General features: G+C 38.6%; 1 protein-coding gene across 3 annotated transcripts in view; it reads left to right on the top strand.

The window, feature by feature from the left end:
* UNC79 (unc-79 homolog, NALCN channel complex subunit) overlaps positions 1-19,690 on the top strand; it is a 219,133-nt gene that overhangs the window by 114,778 nt on the left and 84,665 nt on the right. For 2 of the 3 annotated variants that reach the window (XM_060097925.1, XM_060097926.1), the window contains 3 exons: positions 7,586-7,767; positions 9,535-9,736; positions 10,534-10,713. In XM_060097925.1, the coding sequence (XP_059953908.1) occupies positions 7,586-7,767; positions 9,535-9,736; positions 10,534-10,713 (564 nt within the window). Of the gene's footprint in view, positions 1-7,585; positions 7,768-9,534; positions 9,737-10,533; positions 10,714-12,170; positions 12,237-19,690 lie in introns of all 3 variants that reach the window. The other variant, XM_060097923.1, reaches the window with a different exon arrangement.

The following is a 19,690-nucleotide window of genomic DNA, read 5'->3' as shown; positions in this document are numbered from 1 at the left end:
GGAATCAATTGCAGAATAACTGAGGCAGAAGAACGGATAAGTGACCTGGAAGATAAAATAGTGGAAATAACTACTGCAGAGCAGAATAAAGAAACAAGAATGAAAAGAATTGAGGACAGTCTTAGAGACCTCTGGGACAACATTAAATGCACCAACATTCGAATTATATAGGGGTCCCAGAAGAAGAAGAGAAAAAGAAATGCACGGAGAAAATATTTGAAGAGATAGTTGAAAACTTCCCTAATATGGGAAAGGAATAGTTAATCAAGTCCAGGAAGCACAGAGAGTCCCATACAGGATAAATCCAAGGAGAAACACGCCAAGACACATATTAATCAAACTATCAAAAATTAAATGCAAAGAAAAAATATTAAAATCAGCAAGGGAAAAGCAACAAATAACATACAAGGGAATCCCCATAAGGTTAACAGCTGATCTTTTAGCAGAAACTCTGCAAGCCAGAAGAGAGTGGCAGGACATATTTAAAGTGATGAAAGGGAAAAACCTACAACCAAGATTACTCTACCCAGCAAGGATCTTATTCAGATTCGACAGAGAAATTAAAAGCTTTACAGACAAGCAAAAGCTAAGAGAATTCACCACCACCAAACCAGCTTTACAACAAATACTAAAGGAACTTCTCTAGGCAGGAAACACAAGAGAAGGAAAAGACCTACAATAACAAACCCAAAACAATTAAGAAAATGGTAATAGGAACATACATACTGATAATTATCTTAAATGTAAATGGATTAAATGCTCCAACCAAAGCCATAGACTGGCTGAATGGATACAAAAACAAGAGCCATATATATGCTGTCTACAAGAGACCCACTTCAGACCTAGGGACACATACTGACTGAAAGTGAGGGGACGGAAAAAGATATTCCATGCAAATGGAAATCAAAAGAAAGGTGGAGTAGCAATTCTCATATCAGACAAAATAGACTTTAAAATAAAGACTATTACAAGAGACAAAGAAGGACACTACATAATGATGAAGGGATCAATCCAAGAAAAAGATATAACAATTGTAAATATTTATGCACCCAACATAGGAGCACCTCAATACATAAGGCAAATGCTAACAGCCATAAAAGGGGAAATCGACAGTAACACAATCATAGTAGGGGACTTTAACACCCCATTTTCACCAATGGACAGATCATCCAAAATGAAACTAAGTAAGGAAACACAAGCTTTAAATGATACATTAAACAAGATGGATTTAATTGATATTTGTAGGACATTCCATCCAAAAACAGCAGAATACACTTTCGTCTCAAGTACTCATGGAACATTCTCCAGGATAGATCATACCTTGGGTCACAAATCAAGCCTTGGTGAATTTAAGAAAATTGAAATCATATCAAGTATCCTTTCTGACCACAGTGCTATGAGACTAGATATCAATTACAGGAAAAAATCTGTAAAAAATACAAACACATGGAGGCTAAACAATACACTACTTAATAACCAAGAGATCACTGAAGAAATCAAAGAGGAAATCAAAAAATACCTAGAAACAAATGACAATGAAAACACAATGACCCAAAATCTATGGGATGCAGCAAAAGCAGTTCTAAGAGGGAAGGTTTTTTTTGGTTTTTTTTTTTGCAGTACGCGGGCCTCTCACTGTTGTGGCCTCTCCCGTTGCAGAGCACAGGCTCCGGCCACGCAGGCTCTGTGGCCACGGCTCACAGGCCCAGCCGCTCCACAGCACGTGGGATCTTCCCAGACCGGGACACGAACCCATGTCCCCTGCATTGGCAGGCAGACTCTCAACCACTGCGCCACCAGAGAAGCCCTAAGAGGGAAGTTTATAGCAATATAATCCTACCTCAAGAAACAAGAAACATCTCAAATAAACAACCTAATCTTACACCTAAAGCAATTAGAGAAAGAAGAACAAAAAAAGCCCAAAGTTAGCAGAAGGAAAGAAATCATGAAGATCAGATCAGAAATAAATGAAAAAGAAATGACAGAAACGATAGCAAAGATCAGTAAAAGTAAAGCTTGTTCTTTGAGAAGATAAACAAAAGTGATAAACCATTAGCCAGACTCATCAAGAAAAAAAGAGAGATGACTCAAATCAATAGAATTAGAAATGAAAAAAGAGAAGTAACAACTGACACTGCAGAAATACAAAGGATCATGAGAGATTACTACAAGCAACTATATGCCAATAAAATGGACAACCTGGAAGAAATGGACATATTCTTAGAAAAGCACAGCTTTCTGAGACTGAACCAGGAAGAAATAGAAAATATAAACAGACCAATGACAAGCACTGAAATTGAGACTGTGATTAAAAATCTTCCAACTAACAAAAGCCCAGGACCAGATGGCTTCACAGGTGAATTCTATCAAACATTTAGAAAAGAGCTAACACCTATCCTTCTCAAACTCTTCCAAAATATAGCAGAGGGAGGAACACCCCCAAACTCATTCTATAAGGCCCCATCACCCTGATGCCAAAACCAGACAAAGATGTCACAAAGAAAGAAAACTACAGGCCAATATCACCGATGAACATAGGTGCAAAAATCCTCAACAAAATACTAGCAAACATAATCCAACAACATATTAAAAGGATCCTACACCATGATCAAGTGGGGTTTATCCCAGGAGTGCAAGGATTCTTCAATATATGCAAATCAATCAATGTGATACACCACATTAAAAAACTGAAGGAGAAAAACCATATGATCATCTTAATAGATGCAGAAAAAGCTTTTGACAAAATTCAACACTCATTTATGATAAAAACCCTCCAGAAAGTAGGCATAGAGGGAACTTACCTCAACATAATAAAGGCCATATATGACAAACCCACAGCCAACATCATTCTTCATGGTGAAAAACTGAAACCATTTCCACTAAGATCAGGAACAAGACAAGGTTGTCCACTCTGACTGCTATTATTAAACATAGTTTTGGAGGTATTAGCCACAGCAATGAGAGAAGAAAAAAGAAATAAAAGGAATCCAACTTGGAAAAGAAGAAGTAAAGCTGTCACTGTTTGCAGGTGACATGATACTATACATAGAGAATCCTAAAGATGCTACCAGAAAACTACTAGAGCTAATGAATGAATTTCATAAAGTTGCAGGATACAAAATTAATGCACAGAAATCTCTTGCATTCCTATACACTAATGATGAAAAATCTGAAAGACAAATTAGGGAAACACTCCCATTTACCACTGCAACAAAAAGAATAAAATACCTAGGAATAAGCCTACCTAGGGAGATAAAAAGACCGGTATACAGAAAACTATAAGAAAGATGAAAGAAATTAAAGATGATACAAACAGATGGAGAGATAGGCCATGTCTTGGATTGGAAGAAACAACATTGTGAAAATGACTATACTACCCAAAGCAATCTACAGATTCAATGCAATCCCTATCAAACTACCAATGGCATTTTTCACAGAAGTAGAACAAAAAATTTCACAATTTGTATGGAAACACAAAAGACCCCAAACAGCCAGAGCAATCCTGAGAAAGAAAAATGGAGCTGGAGGAATCAGGCTCTCTGCCTTCAGACTATACTACAAAGCTACAATAATCAAGACAGTATGGTACTGGCACAAAAACAGAAATATAGATCAATGGAACAGGATAGAAAGCCCAGAGAAAAACCCACGCACATATGGTCAACTTATTTTTTTTTTAAAGGAGGCAAGAATATACAATGGAGAAAAGACAGCCTCTTCAATAAGTGGTGCTGGGAAAACTGGACAGCTACATGTAAAAGAATGAAATTAGAACACTCCCTAACACCATACACAAAAATAAACTCAAAATGGATTAAAGACCTAAATGTAAGGCCAGACACTATAAAACTGTTAGAGAAAAACATAGGCAGGGGCTTCCCTGGTGGCGCAGTGGTTGAGAGTCCGCCTGCCGATGCAGGGGACACGGGTTCGTGCCCCGGTCCGGGAGGATCCCACATGCCGCGGAGTGGCTGGGCCTGTGAGCCATGGCCGCTGAGCCTGTGCATCCGGAGCCTGTGCATCGCAACGGGAGAGGCCACAACAGTGAGAGGCCCGCGTACCGCAAAAAAAAAACCAAAAACGAAAACATAGGCAGAACACTCTATGACATAAATCACAGCAAGATCCTTTTTGACCCACCTCCTAGAGATATGGAAATGAAAACAAAAATAAACAAATGGGACCTAATGAAACTTAAAAGCTTTTGCACAGCAAAGGAAACCATAAACAAGATGAAAAGGCAACCCGCAGAATGGGAGAAAATGTTTGCAAATGAAGCAGCTAACAAAGGATTAATCTCCAGAATTTACAAGCAGCTCATGCAGCTCAATATCAAAAAAACAAACAACCCAAACCAAAAAAGGGCAGAAGACTTAAATAGACATTTCTCCAAAGAAGATATACAGATTACCAACAAACACATGAAAGAATGCTCAACATCACTAATCATTAGAGAAATGCAAATCAAAACTACAATGAGGTATCACCTCACACCCATCAGAATGGCCATCATCAAAAAATCTACAAACAGTAAATGCTGGAGAGGGTGTGGAGAAAAAGGAACCCTCTTGCACTATTGGTGGGAATGTAAATTGATACAGCCACTATGGAGAACAGTATGGAGGTTCCTTAAGAAACTAAAAATAGAACTACCATATTACCCAGCAATACCACTACTGGGCATATACCCTGAGAAAACCATAATTCAAAAAGAGTCATGTACCACAATGTTCATTGCAGCTCTATTTACAGTAGCCAGGACATGGAAGCAACCTAAGTGTCCATCGACAGATGAATGGATAAAGAAGATGTGGCACATATATACAATGGAATATTACTCAGCCATAAAAAGAAACGAAATTGAGTTATTTGCATTGAGGTGGATGGACCAAGAGTCTGTCATACAGAGTGAAGTAGGTCAGAAAGAGAAAAACAAATACTGTATGTTAACACATATATATGGAATCTAAAAACGAAAAATGGTTTTGAAGAACCCAGGGACAGGACAGGAATAAAGGCACAGATGTAGAGAATTGACTTGAGGACACAGGGAGTGGGAAGGATAAGCTGGGATGAAGTGAGAGAGTGGCATGGACATATATACACTACCAAACGTAAAATAGATTGCTAGTGAGAAGCAGCTGCATAGCACAGGGAGATCAGCTCAGTGCTTTGTGACCATGTAGAGGGGTGGAATAGGGAGGGTGGGAGGGAGACGCAAGAGGGAGGAGATATGGGGATATATGTATATGTATAGCTGATTCACTTTGTTATAAAGCAGAAACTAACACACCACTGTAAAGCAATTATACTCCAATAAAGATGTTTAAAAAAATAAAATAAGATAAATGCCACCTCATTTCATGAACCTTCAAATGCCCCCACTGAGTTCCACTTTCTCCGTTCCATTGGTGGAAAGTTATTTCTTTATCCTTTGATCTCTCGTAGCATTTTATTTCTACCTCATTAGTGGCAGTTACAGCCTTTTGTATTACATTTCTGTTACAGTTGTACCTGTCTTATCTCTTTTAGTTGACTTGCCTTTGAAGTCAAGACCTGTGAATGATTCACATATTAGTCTGCTTGGGCTGCCATAACAGAATAACATAGACTGGATAGCTTAAACAACAGAAATTTATTTCTTACCGTTTTAAGGGCTGGGAAGTCCAAGATCAAGGCTCCAGCCTATTTGGTTCCTCGGTGAGGGCTCTCTTCCTGGCTTCTCTTCTCTCTGTATTCTTACACGGTAGAGAGAGAGAGAGAACACTTGTCTCCCTTCCTCTTGTTATAAGGACATGAATCCCATAATGGGAGCCCACCCTCATGACCTCATCGAAACCTAATTACCTCCCAAGGTCCCACCTCCGAATGCCATCACTTTGGGAATTAAGGCTCCAACATATCAATTTAGGGAGGGGACACAAACGTTCAGTCCATAACAATTCATTTTTGCATTTACTCCCACCTTCCCCAAGTACCTAGAATGATCTCTTATGTATATATAATGTGCTTAATATATATTTTAAAAATAAGTGAATCAGTGAATTTATTGACTAAATACTGTATATACTAGTTATCATGGGAGCAATACAAAGAGTATAAGAGCAGATTCTTGCCCTCAGGAAGCTCCTAATTTTTTTTTTTTTTTTTTTTGCGGTACACGGTCTTCTCACTGCTGTGGCCTCTCCCGTTGCAGAGCACAGGCTCCGGACGCGCAGGCTCAGCGGCCATGGCTCACGGGCCCAGCCGCTCCACAGCATGTGGGATCTGCCCGGACCAGGGCATGAACCCGTGTCCCCTGCATCGGCAGGCAGACTCTCAAGCCACCAGGGAAGCCCCAAGAAGCTCCTGATTTAATTGATGAGATCAAATATAAACGTATAAGAGGTTAAGAAACTGTAACAGTATAAATATAATTCAAGACAACAGAAGATAACGGTATAAATATAATTCAGACAACAGAAGATATGTCATATAGCTATATATGAGCACACAAATGCCATAGTAAATGAATTGTATTTTTGCAGGAGTTCGTGGGATGGAAAGGCCACTCTAGGAAGTCAGAGTGACTTTACAGAATAGTAGAATTTCAGCAGCAGACTCTTTAAGGATGGTAGAGTGTCAATAAGCAGAAAATAATAGAAAGAATATTCTATCTAGGCTGCTGGAACAGCTTAAGTAAAGTCCTGAAATGTCTTTGCATGGAACTATATTGCTTCACTATTTATTATAACTTTTTATAAAGCTATGTTTAAAGAGTGGCTGGAATAATTTAATATAGATGTGCAGAATAATGGTGTATCTGTTTCATGGAAGAAATATGTGGCTTCTATAGCCCCAGGAAGACTGGTTGTCATATCACTTCATGACATATTAAGGACTTAGAGCCAGCCCTGGTGGGCACGTCTCACATCCCTGTGTGGTCTGCAGAACCTCTATAGAATGGACAAAGATATGAGCATGGAGGCATTTTGAAAAGTTTGAAATGTGGCTGAAAGTTAAACAAAGCTAAAGACCATTAAAAAAAAAAAAGAAAAGAAAAGAAAACCCAGAACTAAATCAAGGCTGCCTGGCAGAAAAATACTACACTGCGTAGAAATGGTCTCTGCTGCACAGATAAAATGGAACACTCAAGAAGGTGGCATTAGGGCTTCTCTGGTGGCGCAGTGGTTGAGAATCTGCCTGCCAATGCAGGGGACACGGGTTCGAGCCCTGGTCTGGGAAGATCCCACATGCCGCGGAGCAACTAGGCCTGTGAGCCACAACTACTGAGCCTGTGCGTCTGGAGCCTGTGCTCAGCAACAAGAGAGGCCGCGATAGTGAGAGGCCCGCGCACTACGATGAAGAGTGGCCCCCGCTTGCCACAACTAGAGAAAGCCCTCGCACAGAAATGAAGACCCAACACAGCCACAAATAAAAATAAGTAAATAAGTAAAATTTTTTAAAAAAGGTGACATTAGAATTTCCTTTTGGTATTTAACATCAGTGTAGGGGGGTCCAGAGTTAGCTTTCACTCTGTGGGCTCATTTCTCAGACCGTCTAAATAAATGTCAATTTTTTTTGTTCTCTGCCTTTGACATTGCAGTGGAAAAAGTGGCTGTAATTTGTAGATTTCTGGATATTCATTCAGTGACCAAAAACCACCTGCTGAAGTACTCCCTGGCACACGCCTTCTGCTGCTTTCTGACGGCTGTGGAAGACGTCAACCCAGCTGTGGCTACGAGGGCTGGTCTCCTGCTTGACACCATAAAGAGGCCAGCCTTGCAGGTGATGTCCCTCAGATGTGCATTATCTGCTCTGCGGACTCTACTAATTCATTGAGTTATTTGTTACATAAACACACATAATACTGCTGATGATGGTAACAGTGGAAATTTTTTCATTGAGAAAAGCATCCCAGAACCACACTGTATTAACAGATTTCTTGTTTTTATTTGTTGATTCCTTCTTTCCAGTCTTTGTCCCTTTGCTGCAATCACTTCTGACAGATGTAATTATTGTATACTTTTGTGTGTGTGGCAGATTTTTAAACTAGGTTGGTTATTTTATACCATTCAGCTGGCTCCTGGGCCAGAAGCCCTTGTCACTGAGTCTAGATGTAAAGAGAAATCAGATGAATTATAATATAAACCAAAGCAAAACAAGAGATGGTAAATATACTACTGAAATGAAATACCACAAAGTAAAATCAAAGAGACATGAAATATGAGACCTGGAGAGAGTTGTTTATTTATGTTATTTGGCACCTTTATTTTATACTTGAAGAAACCAAGTCTCAGAGAGATAATGTGACTTTTCAAAGAACACACAGTGAATTCATGGGAGAACCAAGACTAGAACCTCTAAAGTCCTGATCTACTGTTTTTCCACATTGGCACCTGATTTATTATTATATTGTTATTATTAAAAGTAATAATAATGGCAAGAACTAACATTTGTCAAACAGTTATTATGTTTCCAGGGGTATTGTGTTTCCGGGTCAGTGTATTAGAAGTGTCCCATCATGCATTACTTCATTTGATCCTCACAATAATATTGTGTGTGTGCCCATTTTACAGATAGAGAAGTTGAGGGTTAGAAAGTTTAAGTAACTTTTTCAGAGTCACACGGCTAGTAAGTGGCAGCACAAACTCAGGTCTGACTCATAATAATGTCCATGTTCTTAATTGTGTGTGTGTGTGTGTATGTGTATGTGTACACAAGGTCTCCCAAACCAGTGTAAGAGCTTCTCTTGTAAAAAAGATTAAGAAGAAAGGGCAAACTATGCAGAATCTGAAAAATTATAGAGCTATGCTGCTTGTGGACCCATACCTCCCCATGTAAAAATTCCCAGTTGTCTTCTGGATAGTCCTTCTCTGTTGGTCTTAATAAGACAAGGTAGTTGTATGTCTAACCCCCGCTCAGGGCTTGGAACATAGGAGGCACTCATTTGATGAGAGTTGAATGAATTAATAGCATAATTGGATGAATTAGTTTTAAAATTTCATTCAGTTAAAAAAAGGGAAATGGTAGACTCACATACTAGAGAAATAGATGCTCAGTCCATTCCAACTTTGATTTCTTAAGATTCTATGTTCCACTCACATTCCAAGAAGACAAGATGACTTTCCTTTTTTTTAGAATCATGGAATTTAACATTGAAAGGGAATTTAAAGACCATATTCTTGTGTATTCGAAAATGTAGTTTTGGAAGTACGCTTCTCTTAATAGAAACTACAGGCATTAAAGAAAGAAACACTGGTCTGAGGGTATTTGGATTAAGTGGTTATTATTTGATGCATCAGAAAAATCAATAATATACATTTAGCTCAGATTTCTGAGTCAAAATTCAAAGATATTCAACAATTAGGAGAAGCTCCTCTTCTGCATTTTTTTCCCTACTAAAAATGGAATCAAAGAAGATTTCAGTTGAATCATTCTTCATTGTTAAGCATGGATTGAGGAGGCTGCCTTGTTTCACTGATTTTGCTTGGTGTATTTACATCTGACTTTCCTTTTTTTTTTTTTTTTTTTTTTTTTTTACCTTTTCCCCAGGGTCTGTGTCTTTGTCTTGACTTCCAGTTTGATACTGTGGTTAAAGATCGACCCACAATATTGAGCAAGCTTTTACTCTTGCATTTTCTTAAGCAAGATATTCCTGCTTTGAGTTGGGAGTTCTTTGTCAACAGATTTGAAACGCTTTCTTTGGAAGCTCAGCTACATTTGGATTGTAACAAAGAATTTCCTTTTCCTACAAGTAAGCAAAACAAAGAACTTGCTTTAAACAGTCACAGGTCCTATTCTGGTGCTTGCTGGATAAACAGAAGATACTCCACATGTAGTTTAATTTCCCATTATGGAGGATACCTTGACTTCATGTACTCAGTTCATCAAATGTTTATTGAATATCTACTGTGGTAATCTGCAGGTTAACTATTTTCTGGCATTCCAACATCAAAATTTTTCTCATTTAGGGACTTCCCTGGTGGTCCAGTGGTTAAGACTCCACGCTTCCAATGCAGGGGGCATGGGTTCAATCCCTGGTCGGGGAACTAAGATCCCACATGCCACGTCGTGCGGCCAAAAAAAAAAAAAAGAAAAAAAAATCTCATTTATTCGAGGACCGATGAGAACCATTTGTGACTCTATGTTCCTTAAATATTATTCAACCATCATGTTTGTGATGTCTGTGAGCAATTTTGTGAGATATATTTGCACTTTGTAAATTTACTCTTCCATGCTTAGTAATCAGTTACCTGGAGCTCTAAATAGATGGAAGAAAGACTTTGGTCACTCAACTATTTATCCAGTGATAACAAAATTAGCTACTTTAATCTTATGGTCTAAACAGAAAAATGATAAACGATAGTCAAAATAGGTAATAGCCATGATTTTTTAATATAAGCCTTATCATAGAGGGAGATAGATGAATGAGAAATGTATCCATGGAAGATGACTTTTAATATTGAAAATATACACAGATGGATTGTTTCAAACTACTTGTGTAACATAACGAGTTAAGGAAAATGATCACCTCTAATTCCTTTTGCAAAGCTATCACTGCTGTGAGGACCAATGTCGCTAATCTCAGTGATGCAGCATTGTGGAAGATCAAGAGGGCTCGTTTTGCAAGGAACCGCCAGAAGAGTGTGCGTTCCCTCAGAGACAGCGTGAAAGGGCCCGTGGAGTCCAAGAGGGCGCTCTCCCTCCCTGAGACCCTAACCTCCAAAATCCGTTGAGTATCTTCTTCCATCCTTCCCTTAAATCTGTTTGATGTCTTTCTGAGGCTGACATGTCTTGTTGAATGTTCACAGAGTAGTGTATTTAGCAAACTGAGCTCCTTCAGCTGCATTGGCCTTCACATTCCCTAGAGGGTCCCCTCAGGTGTGTCAATGCCCTGGGTGGCTTTTCCCAGTTGCTGGTGAAACAAATCCCTGATCCAGCAGTAGATTGTTTTGAAATGTAGAAGGCAGTAAATCCATTGATGCATGGCATGAGACTCAGGAGAAGCGTTTGCCCCTAAGTCCTAGAATATGAAAGTTTCCACCACCACCATTATAACCTAAGAGCTACCTGGATGAGACTTTGTCAAGACCCATGGCAACTAAGAGGGTAGAGTAGAACTTTGGAATGCATTTTCTTTTCATGCATGACAAAGCCAGCCAACAAGCTCCTAGAAAACCAATAATAATGGTGTTTTCAGAAAAGAAAAATCAGGCTGATAAGAATTTGAATTTCTGCCCAACTTCTCCAGATAATTTATAAATAAAAACAAACATCATTGCCAACTAAAAAAAGACCATATATACTTGTTTTCTAAAGGTCTTTTTTTATATTGCACTTTTAAAGAAAACAAAAAATTACCAAATGACTAGATGAACTGTAATGATTAGCAATGGCTCATGAATGACAAATAATTAAAAATTCATAACTAAATCATCATATTAGCGAATGAGTACATTAAATATAATACTAACTTGTAACATTTATTAAGTGATTTAATTTTTAAATAATGTCATGAAGTTAATAAAATAACACCATAAAACATATTTTTTTGTCCTGTCAGAAGCTGAAATGTTTGCTTTTTCACTGACATTTCTTAGAAGTCAGCTTTATGTAACATAACCATTTTTAATCATAAATATGATTTTATTTTGTTTATTGCATTTCTCTCTATTTTATGACAAGCTACGGAAATGTGGTATTTTGAACTTTGGAAGAGTCAATGAAAGCCCTTTAAGCAATCAATGACCCAGCTTTCCAGGGAGCAAAGATAATAACAGATGGCCATTTAAGAATAACCTTTAACATTGCTAGGCCCAGTGAAACTGCCTCAGATTCTAGAAACCAGCACCTAGACTCAATAACTTACAATTTCTGTATGAATTTCCCAGCTCTTTTATAACCTAACTAATCAGTTTGGGATATAAAGTTTATTTATTGTTATTTCTTGTTCATTGATTCACATGACAATTTTGAAGAATAAGAATCGAAGTAACATTGAAGGATGATCTTTAGATTCAAAGAAAGCCACAGAACTTCTGTGACATAAACATCTTGTATGTGATGTTAAGTACAAATACGAAAACTAAACGTGCTCCTGCTATCCAGTGCAGTTAGCACTGAGTATGTTTTCTAGGCTCAAGTTGTTTTTAATGCTTATTTAAATAGAGTTGTTGTTGATTTTTAAGCTGTGAGGTTGACCAGGCATGAGCAGTCTGCTCCAGTTCTCGGTGGGACACCCGAACAGATGCCAGGTGGGTACTTCTGACATTGAAGGGCCGTGTGCAAGTGTCTATCACAGGTGGACAAGGTAAAGAATGCGGTGTCTCTCACTGGACCAGAGTCATGTATCTAGGATTGGAAAGCTCCAAGGGTTTTACCCCAGATGCTCAAGTGTTTGAGCCCCTGACATGGCAATTCATTCCATCTTAAAATTGGCAGATGACTTTTGATCCTGTTAACTTATGGTCCAGTGAGAAGCATCATGTTACCTGAGTATGCACTTTTCCCCCGAGAGCCAGTATGACTAGAGCTATACCTAGCACTTATATTTGTATGTGTTTTTACACATACAAATATTATGTTCATACATAGCTGCTCTAGGAAAAGCATTTCATTTACATCTGAAAAGGTTATACATTTGAACCACCATCATTCACTCATCCCCTTAGCCATTTCCGATTCTTTGCAACTCTTACATGCATTTCTGTCTCTCGAGAAAGGAGGATTTCCATTGTTTAGAGGACCATGGGATCATATTCTGCTTGGTAGAGTGTAACTGTCCTTGGACGTTCTTGATAGATTAACTTATCATGAAGTATCTTAAGGGTTGAAGGGACGCTGGCGAGCCTGTTACAGACTGAATGTTATCTACACACATGATGCCATACTTGCTGGGAAAATTGTGGAGGTTCTGAATACCTGCTTATTTGTCCAAAACAAACCTGGTAACTACCACCTATGTATCATGCTATACAACGTTTGGCTTTTCATCTAAGAATAGTTTTAAAATAAACTTTTCAGAATGGTACCGCTACTCTCAGAAGGACAATTTCAAGTCAGGAGACTTTCAAGAACACGTTATAAAATCGATGCTAGAAAGAGAAGCAGTTAGGCGTGGGAGACAAGGAGAAGAGGGAGAGCCCTAAATACTATGAATGCAGATGGCAGATGTTGGCCTAAGTGCATTTTTGCTTTTAAAATTGATGAGAAAAGGGGAGCACACACTTGGCAGAGTCCCTCTACCTTGTTTTGAGCATCACTCGGGCCTCAATTGTGCTGGGATTAAAAAAAAAGAATAAAAATAAGAATTTCTGATCCTGAGCTTCATTTAAAATGTGAAAATATCCATTTTCCCTTCAGTTAGGTCTTTTTGAGATTGGTCTTATGCAATTTCATAAGTTACCTTTATCCTGCCTTTTCTTTTTGTCTTATTAAGGCTTAGTTGAGAAGCTAGTCTTTAATTATTATTATCCATTTTAACAATCCAACTGTAGGAGTCCTCTCACATCTCTTTGGAAAAACATGTACATATGTTTTTTGAAGAAAAGCCTTTAGGCGTCTAATTGTCCCATCAAAAGTGATCAGATGGAAAAGGGGCAGATAATAGTGTTGCTTAAATTAAATATAAAGCTAATGCTTCTGGAAGGATAATTACATGACACCACCATAAGCCAAACTTGCTTAGATTTGGAAACAGGTGGCTCAGCTTATAAGGCAATTTCAAACTAGTTTTTCATTTTTGCATTATTATTTACTGAACACTGAGTGTTTTAACTTGGAAGCAAAGACGCGCCAGGATAATCACAAGATTGTACAGGGTGGTTTAAGATATTAATTAAATGGAAACCGAAGACCTTGCTATTTAACGAACATGCTTTTCTTTGGTACAAGTAATGAACTCCTCTGTGCAACACCTCTTACTGATCAGGCCTGAAATAAAGCAGATGTCCTTTAATTATGCAGCAAGACTTAATTTTAGTTGCTGTTTAGGCTGAACTTTGGACACTGGATTTACAGTTTATGGCTCTCTGATCTTAGCATTTACATATTGCCCACAGCAAATTTTGCAGCAGAAATGCACTTGTATAGAGGGTAAACTCTGCAAGGCTACTGAAGAGTTGCATTCCTCTGTGACTTTTATGAGTCAAATCAAAGGCCTTTGTGCATATAAGTAAAATTCATAGACTGTCATAGCTGAAACATTAGAGATATGTTAACATTCTCATTTTCCAGAAGAGGAAACTGAGGTTCCCAGAAAGGAACAAGTTTCACAGGCTTGTTGGTGACAGATCTGGGTCTCAAGCCCAGATGTCTTGATCTCTCTTGCAAGGCATGTGTGGTAATGCTAGCAGGAGCTCAGCACCTGCATTTAATCCCAATTGATGACATATACAATTTTACCTGCTAGTCTGAATTTGGTATAATTGTAATTAGATATAAGCTGTTTTTTCACTGATGCTGTGAGAACCAGGAATTCTTTGTTTTTGGTGATTCAGAACACCTGTTGAATATTAATTGAGTATAATGCAGCAGTTATGGTAGGTTACAATTGGACCGTACTGGAAAATTGGCATCAGCCCCATGTGATCATGGGAAACTTAGTTATATCTTATTCCTCATCCCCTGGGATGAATAATTAAACAATAGTAGGTATATAATGTTAATAACAACAGCAATAGCACTTTATATATGTATAGTACCTCTTTATAAAGAGTGTTTTTAATGCAAATCATCTAATTTCTATTTCACAACAACTCTGCATATACATAAAGTATTATTTTTTTTTCCACTTTACATACAGACAGGAAAACTGAGGTCCTGAGGGACTAGGTAACTCTGCTTACATAATTTGCTCATGATCACATATAACTAGTGAGTTAGATAGAGACTGATACTTGAGTCCAGGAGACTTTATTTGCTTTCTTTCCACTACAGCTACCTCTCAATAACTTGGTCTTATGATGTTCCTGCCCTGGGGTACGTGAGGACCCCAGTCTTATTAGGGAGCTGACCTGGGCATTCAGGACTGCCACAGTGTGACGTACGCCCATGAGTGTCCAGACCAAAGGACCTCTCCCAATTAGGACTTATAGATTGGTCTAGAGCTATCCTAATCCCTAAAGGGACATATATACTTTCAATTCTCCTCCAGCCTGCAGAGACATCTTGAGATCTCTTGGTCTGGATTTGTGTCAACAAGAGAAGGTACCCAGCACTGGGTAGCACTGGTAAAACTCTCTTGTATTTCCCGCCTCCCTCAGTGTCCAGCCTAGAATTCCAAATGACTTCTCTCTGGGCTCTTTCTTTCTTTCTTTCTTTCTAGAGGTGGTTTACATTTCATGTCTTCACTAACTTGCAAAATGCCTGTTGATCATTAAGAGCCAATAAATCAAAGAATTCTGCTGTTTTTATAGGAATGCGCTTGACTGAAATGATAGTTTCGGAAAATGACAGTTTCTATTGAACAAACACTCATTGGACACCTGCTGTACTAGAAACTATGAAGAATGTAAAGATACATCAGAAATTCTTGTACTCTCAACTTGCTTATAGTCAAGTAAGGGAGATAAAGTATGAACATAGGTGAACTCTCATCTCGTGTGAAAGTGATAGTACTACAGGATCGTTCAAGTCAAATGCAGTGGGAGGGGCTTCCCTGGTGGCGCAGTGGGCCCGTGAGCCATGGCCGCTGAGCCTGCGCGTCCGGCGCCTGTGCTCCGCAACGGGAGAGGCCACAGCAGTGAGAGGCCACCTACTGCAAAAAAAAAAAAAAAAAAAAATGCAATGGGAGGAGAGCTGGAGGGAACCAGGAAGGTTTTGTGGACAGGTGACTCAGCCAGGCCTAGACAGGTGGATAGGAGGTAAATGCATGGCGATAGGATGTGGGATAGGAGAGGCAAAGGCAGGGATGGGGAGCACATGAGGCTATGCAGCTAGTAACCGGCCCCAGCTTTATGGCCCTCCTGTGGCTCTGTGCATACAGAACAGAACTGCTGTGAACGAAGCCTTAAGTTGTGTTAATGAGCCACAGAGACCAGTGAGGCAGTGTAGTTAGAACTACCAACATAACGCAGACTCATTTATAGTGCTTGATCATTGGTTTCTCTGGACCAAATGCAGAGTAAACTCATAGAAACTTCCTTGCACTACCTAACTGCCACTTGTCGGCTTGACAGAGGGGTCAGTGAGTCGACTTACACAGAGGAATGTTCCCTATTTCCCTACCCACTTCCTTGCTGTTTGGGGACTTCATCAGGTTTTTGCCCATGTAGAAAAGATCTGAAATATTTATTTGAATTCGATGCACTTTAAACATGTACGAATAATGAGCATCTACTATATATCAAACACTGCCCTGTATTCTGTGAGGGATGTAAAATTGGATAAGACATAGTACTTGCCTTCAAGGAGTCTTTGTTCTTACAGGGGAAATACAGCAAATGGATAAAAAAAAAAGTTCTGCCTCGCATAATAGTTATTTGCCACATGAGAGTTGGGAAATGCTAAAGGAAATTTTCCTGCACTCTTCCCTCTTTCCCACCCATCTTCCCTCCTTTCTTGTTTTTGGAGATGTATAGAATTTAGGGACCCCAATTGCTGAGAGGAGGGTGGGCATGCTAATAAGAATGGCTTCTGGGGACCAGATCCATAGGATAAAGTTGGGGGTGCGGGTGGAGGACCACCGTGCAAGGTGAAGAGAGCATCACGAGCAAAGACACCAAGGTGGGAAAAGGCTGGCTCCGTTCTGAGATCCAGGAGTAGCCCCGTGTGTAAGGCTGTGGAGCATTTAGGGTGGAGCAATAGGAAGTAAGTCTGGAAAAGCAGATCCTGGTCGTGCCTGGTTTCACATCTTCTGAATAAATAAAACGGTATTATACCGTGGCGTTTCAATCAGTTGTGCCACTCTGTGGACAGGTCATGATGGACCCAGTCCATGTTAAAGTGAGGGTAGGAGTAGCTCTGCCCCCATGATAATAAAGATTTTTACATTTTTCTTTACAAAAATGATAAAATCAAATCCCTTAACCTGTTAAATCTCTATAGTTAAAACAGATAAAGGAATTTCACAGACTAGAATTCAAAAGGAAGTGTTTTAATTGTCACATTTAGAGAAAATATTATAGGCATTTAATTTTAAAACGGAAATTTTATATCTTTTATAGATAACTAAAATAGTAATATCGTCTTTATCCATAAAGAAAATTTCAGCTTTCCTAAGCTCATTTTTCTTAGGGATTTGATTAAGGTAACTTTTCTTGATGAAGAGTGGTATCAGTCATATGCTTACACTATTTTTAAAGAAAGACAATATACAAAGCACAGACTTGCAAAGCCCACACTTGGAGGGGTAAATTATTGGAATGAAAAGAGATTTCTTTCACTTTATGCACAAAGTTCCATTAACTAGTTCTTTTTTCAGTACATTTAATGGTTTGTGAAAGATCACTCATTACTGGCTATTCAGGGAAAGCAAAGAGCAGCAAACTTAAAGCTAAGCACTGCAGATCAATGAAGATGAATCCAAAATGAGGATGGGGCCTTTGTGAAATGACACTTAGTCATTAGGAAAATATGATTTGATGGGAAAAACTAAGGTTACACACTTTTAAAATGAATGTCTACTTGCAATGGGGCGAAGAGATTTGAAATATTTAAACTTGAAGCCTGATTGTTTATTTTCTAGACTTGAACTAGATAGGAGGAAATAGGGAGCCGGTGTCCTAGCTGGGCCTTGTCTGGATCTCCCTTTCTTCTGTTTGAGTCCCCTAGACTCTCAGGGCTAAAAAACAAAGGTGCATCTCCTTCTCAATTCCTCCTCAGTTCCATTTTTAACTTTGGAGTCAAGCCAGTCTAGACTTGGAGGTGGCTGAGCAGGGCTGAGTGATACATGCTCTCCTAAACCTTGCCCCCCAGAGCTAAAACGAATTGAGGAATGAAGCTATATCATCCTAACAGCCATTGCTTGCTGCTACAATAGCACTGAACCCTGTAGGTAACCTAGATTCTCACACTTGTCACATTCTTGGCCCAAGCTTGCCCAGAGCAATACCCTCCTGCTAGTTGTAAAGTAATACTCTGATGGAAAAAAAAAAAAAAATCAAGACTAAATATTTTTCAATGCTGAAAAGATAGTTCTTTAAACTTTTAAAATAAGGATTTGGTCTGATCTTCTTTTTCAGACATTTAATTGAATTATAACATACAGTAATGCTTTACATTTATGACCTTTCGTGAAATAGGGTGTTCCACATGAATTGATTTTTTTCCTGATGGGTCATGCATGCCTAATAAATAATGATAATAGTAACAATTTATTGACCACTCTCTGCATGTGAAACAGTGTAATAAACAAATCCTTAGGTTTTATTTGAATAATTTTTGGTTAAAACTTCTCTAAAGTACATTGCATACATTTATTCCTTCATGAACAGACTCTATGAGACTGAAAAATTTTGTTAATGTCCGAGGGTCATATTGACGTTTGTTAGGTGGTTTCCCCTATACTAGAGGTTCTTAGACTTAGTTGATTCTGCTGCCTCTTCACTCATTGTCAACTATCCCATCTCAGTGTATCACTTTTGAAAAGATCAACATTCTTCTGATCATCTTGGGAAATCTAGACAACCAAGCATGTAACCTTATGTGCAGTTCTAAACTAGCAAATTCAGAATTTGACATTACCTTCATGCCACTGCTTCAGATAAAGTGTTTAGGCTTGAGACAGCTAATGTCTGTGGTCCCCAGGAAACATTTCTTCTATCTTGCTTCTCTTGGCTGGTCCTAGAAGACTGAGATTTTTGCCAAATTAGTTGAGGCGTTAAAGGATATAAATTACTACCTAGCTCTTGGTTGTATCCTGCATGCCATAATTAAAATGGATAGCATCAAAGTTTGGTTTGTAATGATTTGTAACCAAAGCTTGTCATCATTTAGAACGTTTCCCCTCAGGATGAGAGATGAGAATGCTGGTGTGTGGGTCTAACCCACCAGGCAAAAACTTTGTTTCCAATTTAGAAATTCTCATGTGGCTTGTCAAAGGAAGGACATGAATGCATATAGGGTATTTTGAATAAGGCCCAAAACATAAACATAAATATGGAAGAGCAAATCTCACTGTTCCTTCCCTCAAAGTCCTAAACTAAACCAGATCAGAAAAGGCAGAAAACAAAGGGAGACAGGGTATAATTTCTGACTTTGAGAAATAACAGAGAAAGTCAATGTCAGGGACCTACTCAGATATAATTATTTGTTAGGTTAAGAGTAAGTCAAGGGCTAAGGTAGTTTTTCCTTCCATGTGAACTTCCAGCTCACCTTCATGTGGTGTTTTTCTCTGTTTTTAAAAGTTCATGCTTCTTGCTTTCTGTCTGTGCCCTCCCACCCCTTATATGTTTCTCATTACATACAGCAGGGCTTATAATTTGCTATTTCTAATTTTGACTATATCATTCAAAGAGTACACACTGTTAATATCTTAGGATGTGGAGAAGAAAACTTTTCTTTTTGCATCAGCTGATATTTGAACATAACTGAATTGAGATTATAATTTAAACAAAATAACTCAATGGATGTTTTAGTTGCTCACTAGATTTTAGGAAAATGATTTTTGTGGTTATTCTTATACTCTTATTTTACAAAGCTGGAAGGAAAACTTCTCTTTATTAGTGAGGATGAAACTTTGCCAAGATATTCAAAAATTTGCTAAATG

Source organism: Mesoplodon densirostris, chromosome 4 (assembly GCF_025265405.1).
Source record: "Mesoplodon densirostris isolate mMesDen1 chromosome 4, mMesDen1 primary haplotype, whole genome shotgun sequence".
Lineage (NCBI taxonomy): Eukaryota > Metazoa > Chordata > Mammalia > Artiodactyla > Ziphiidae > Mesoplodon > Mesoplodon densirostris.
This window is presented reverse-complemented; position numbering and strand designations above follow the sequence as displayed.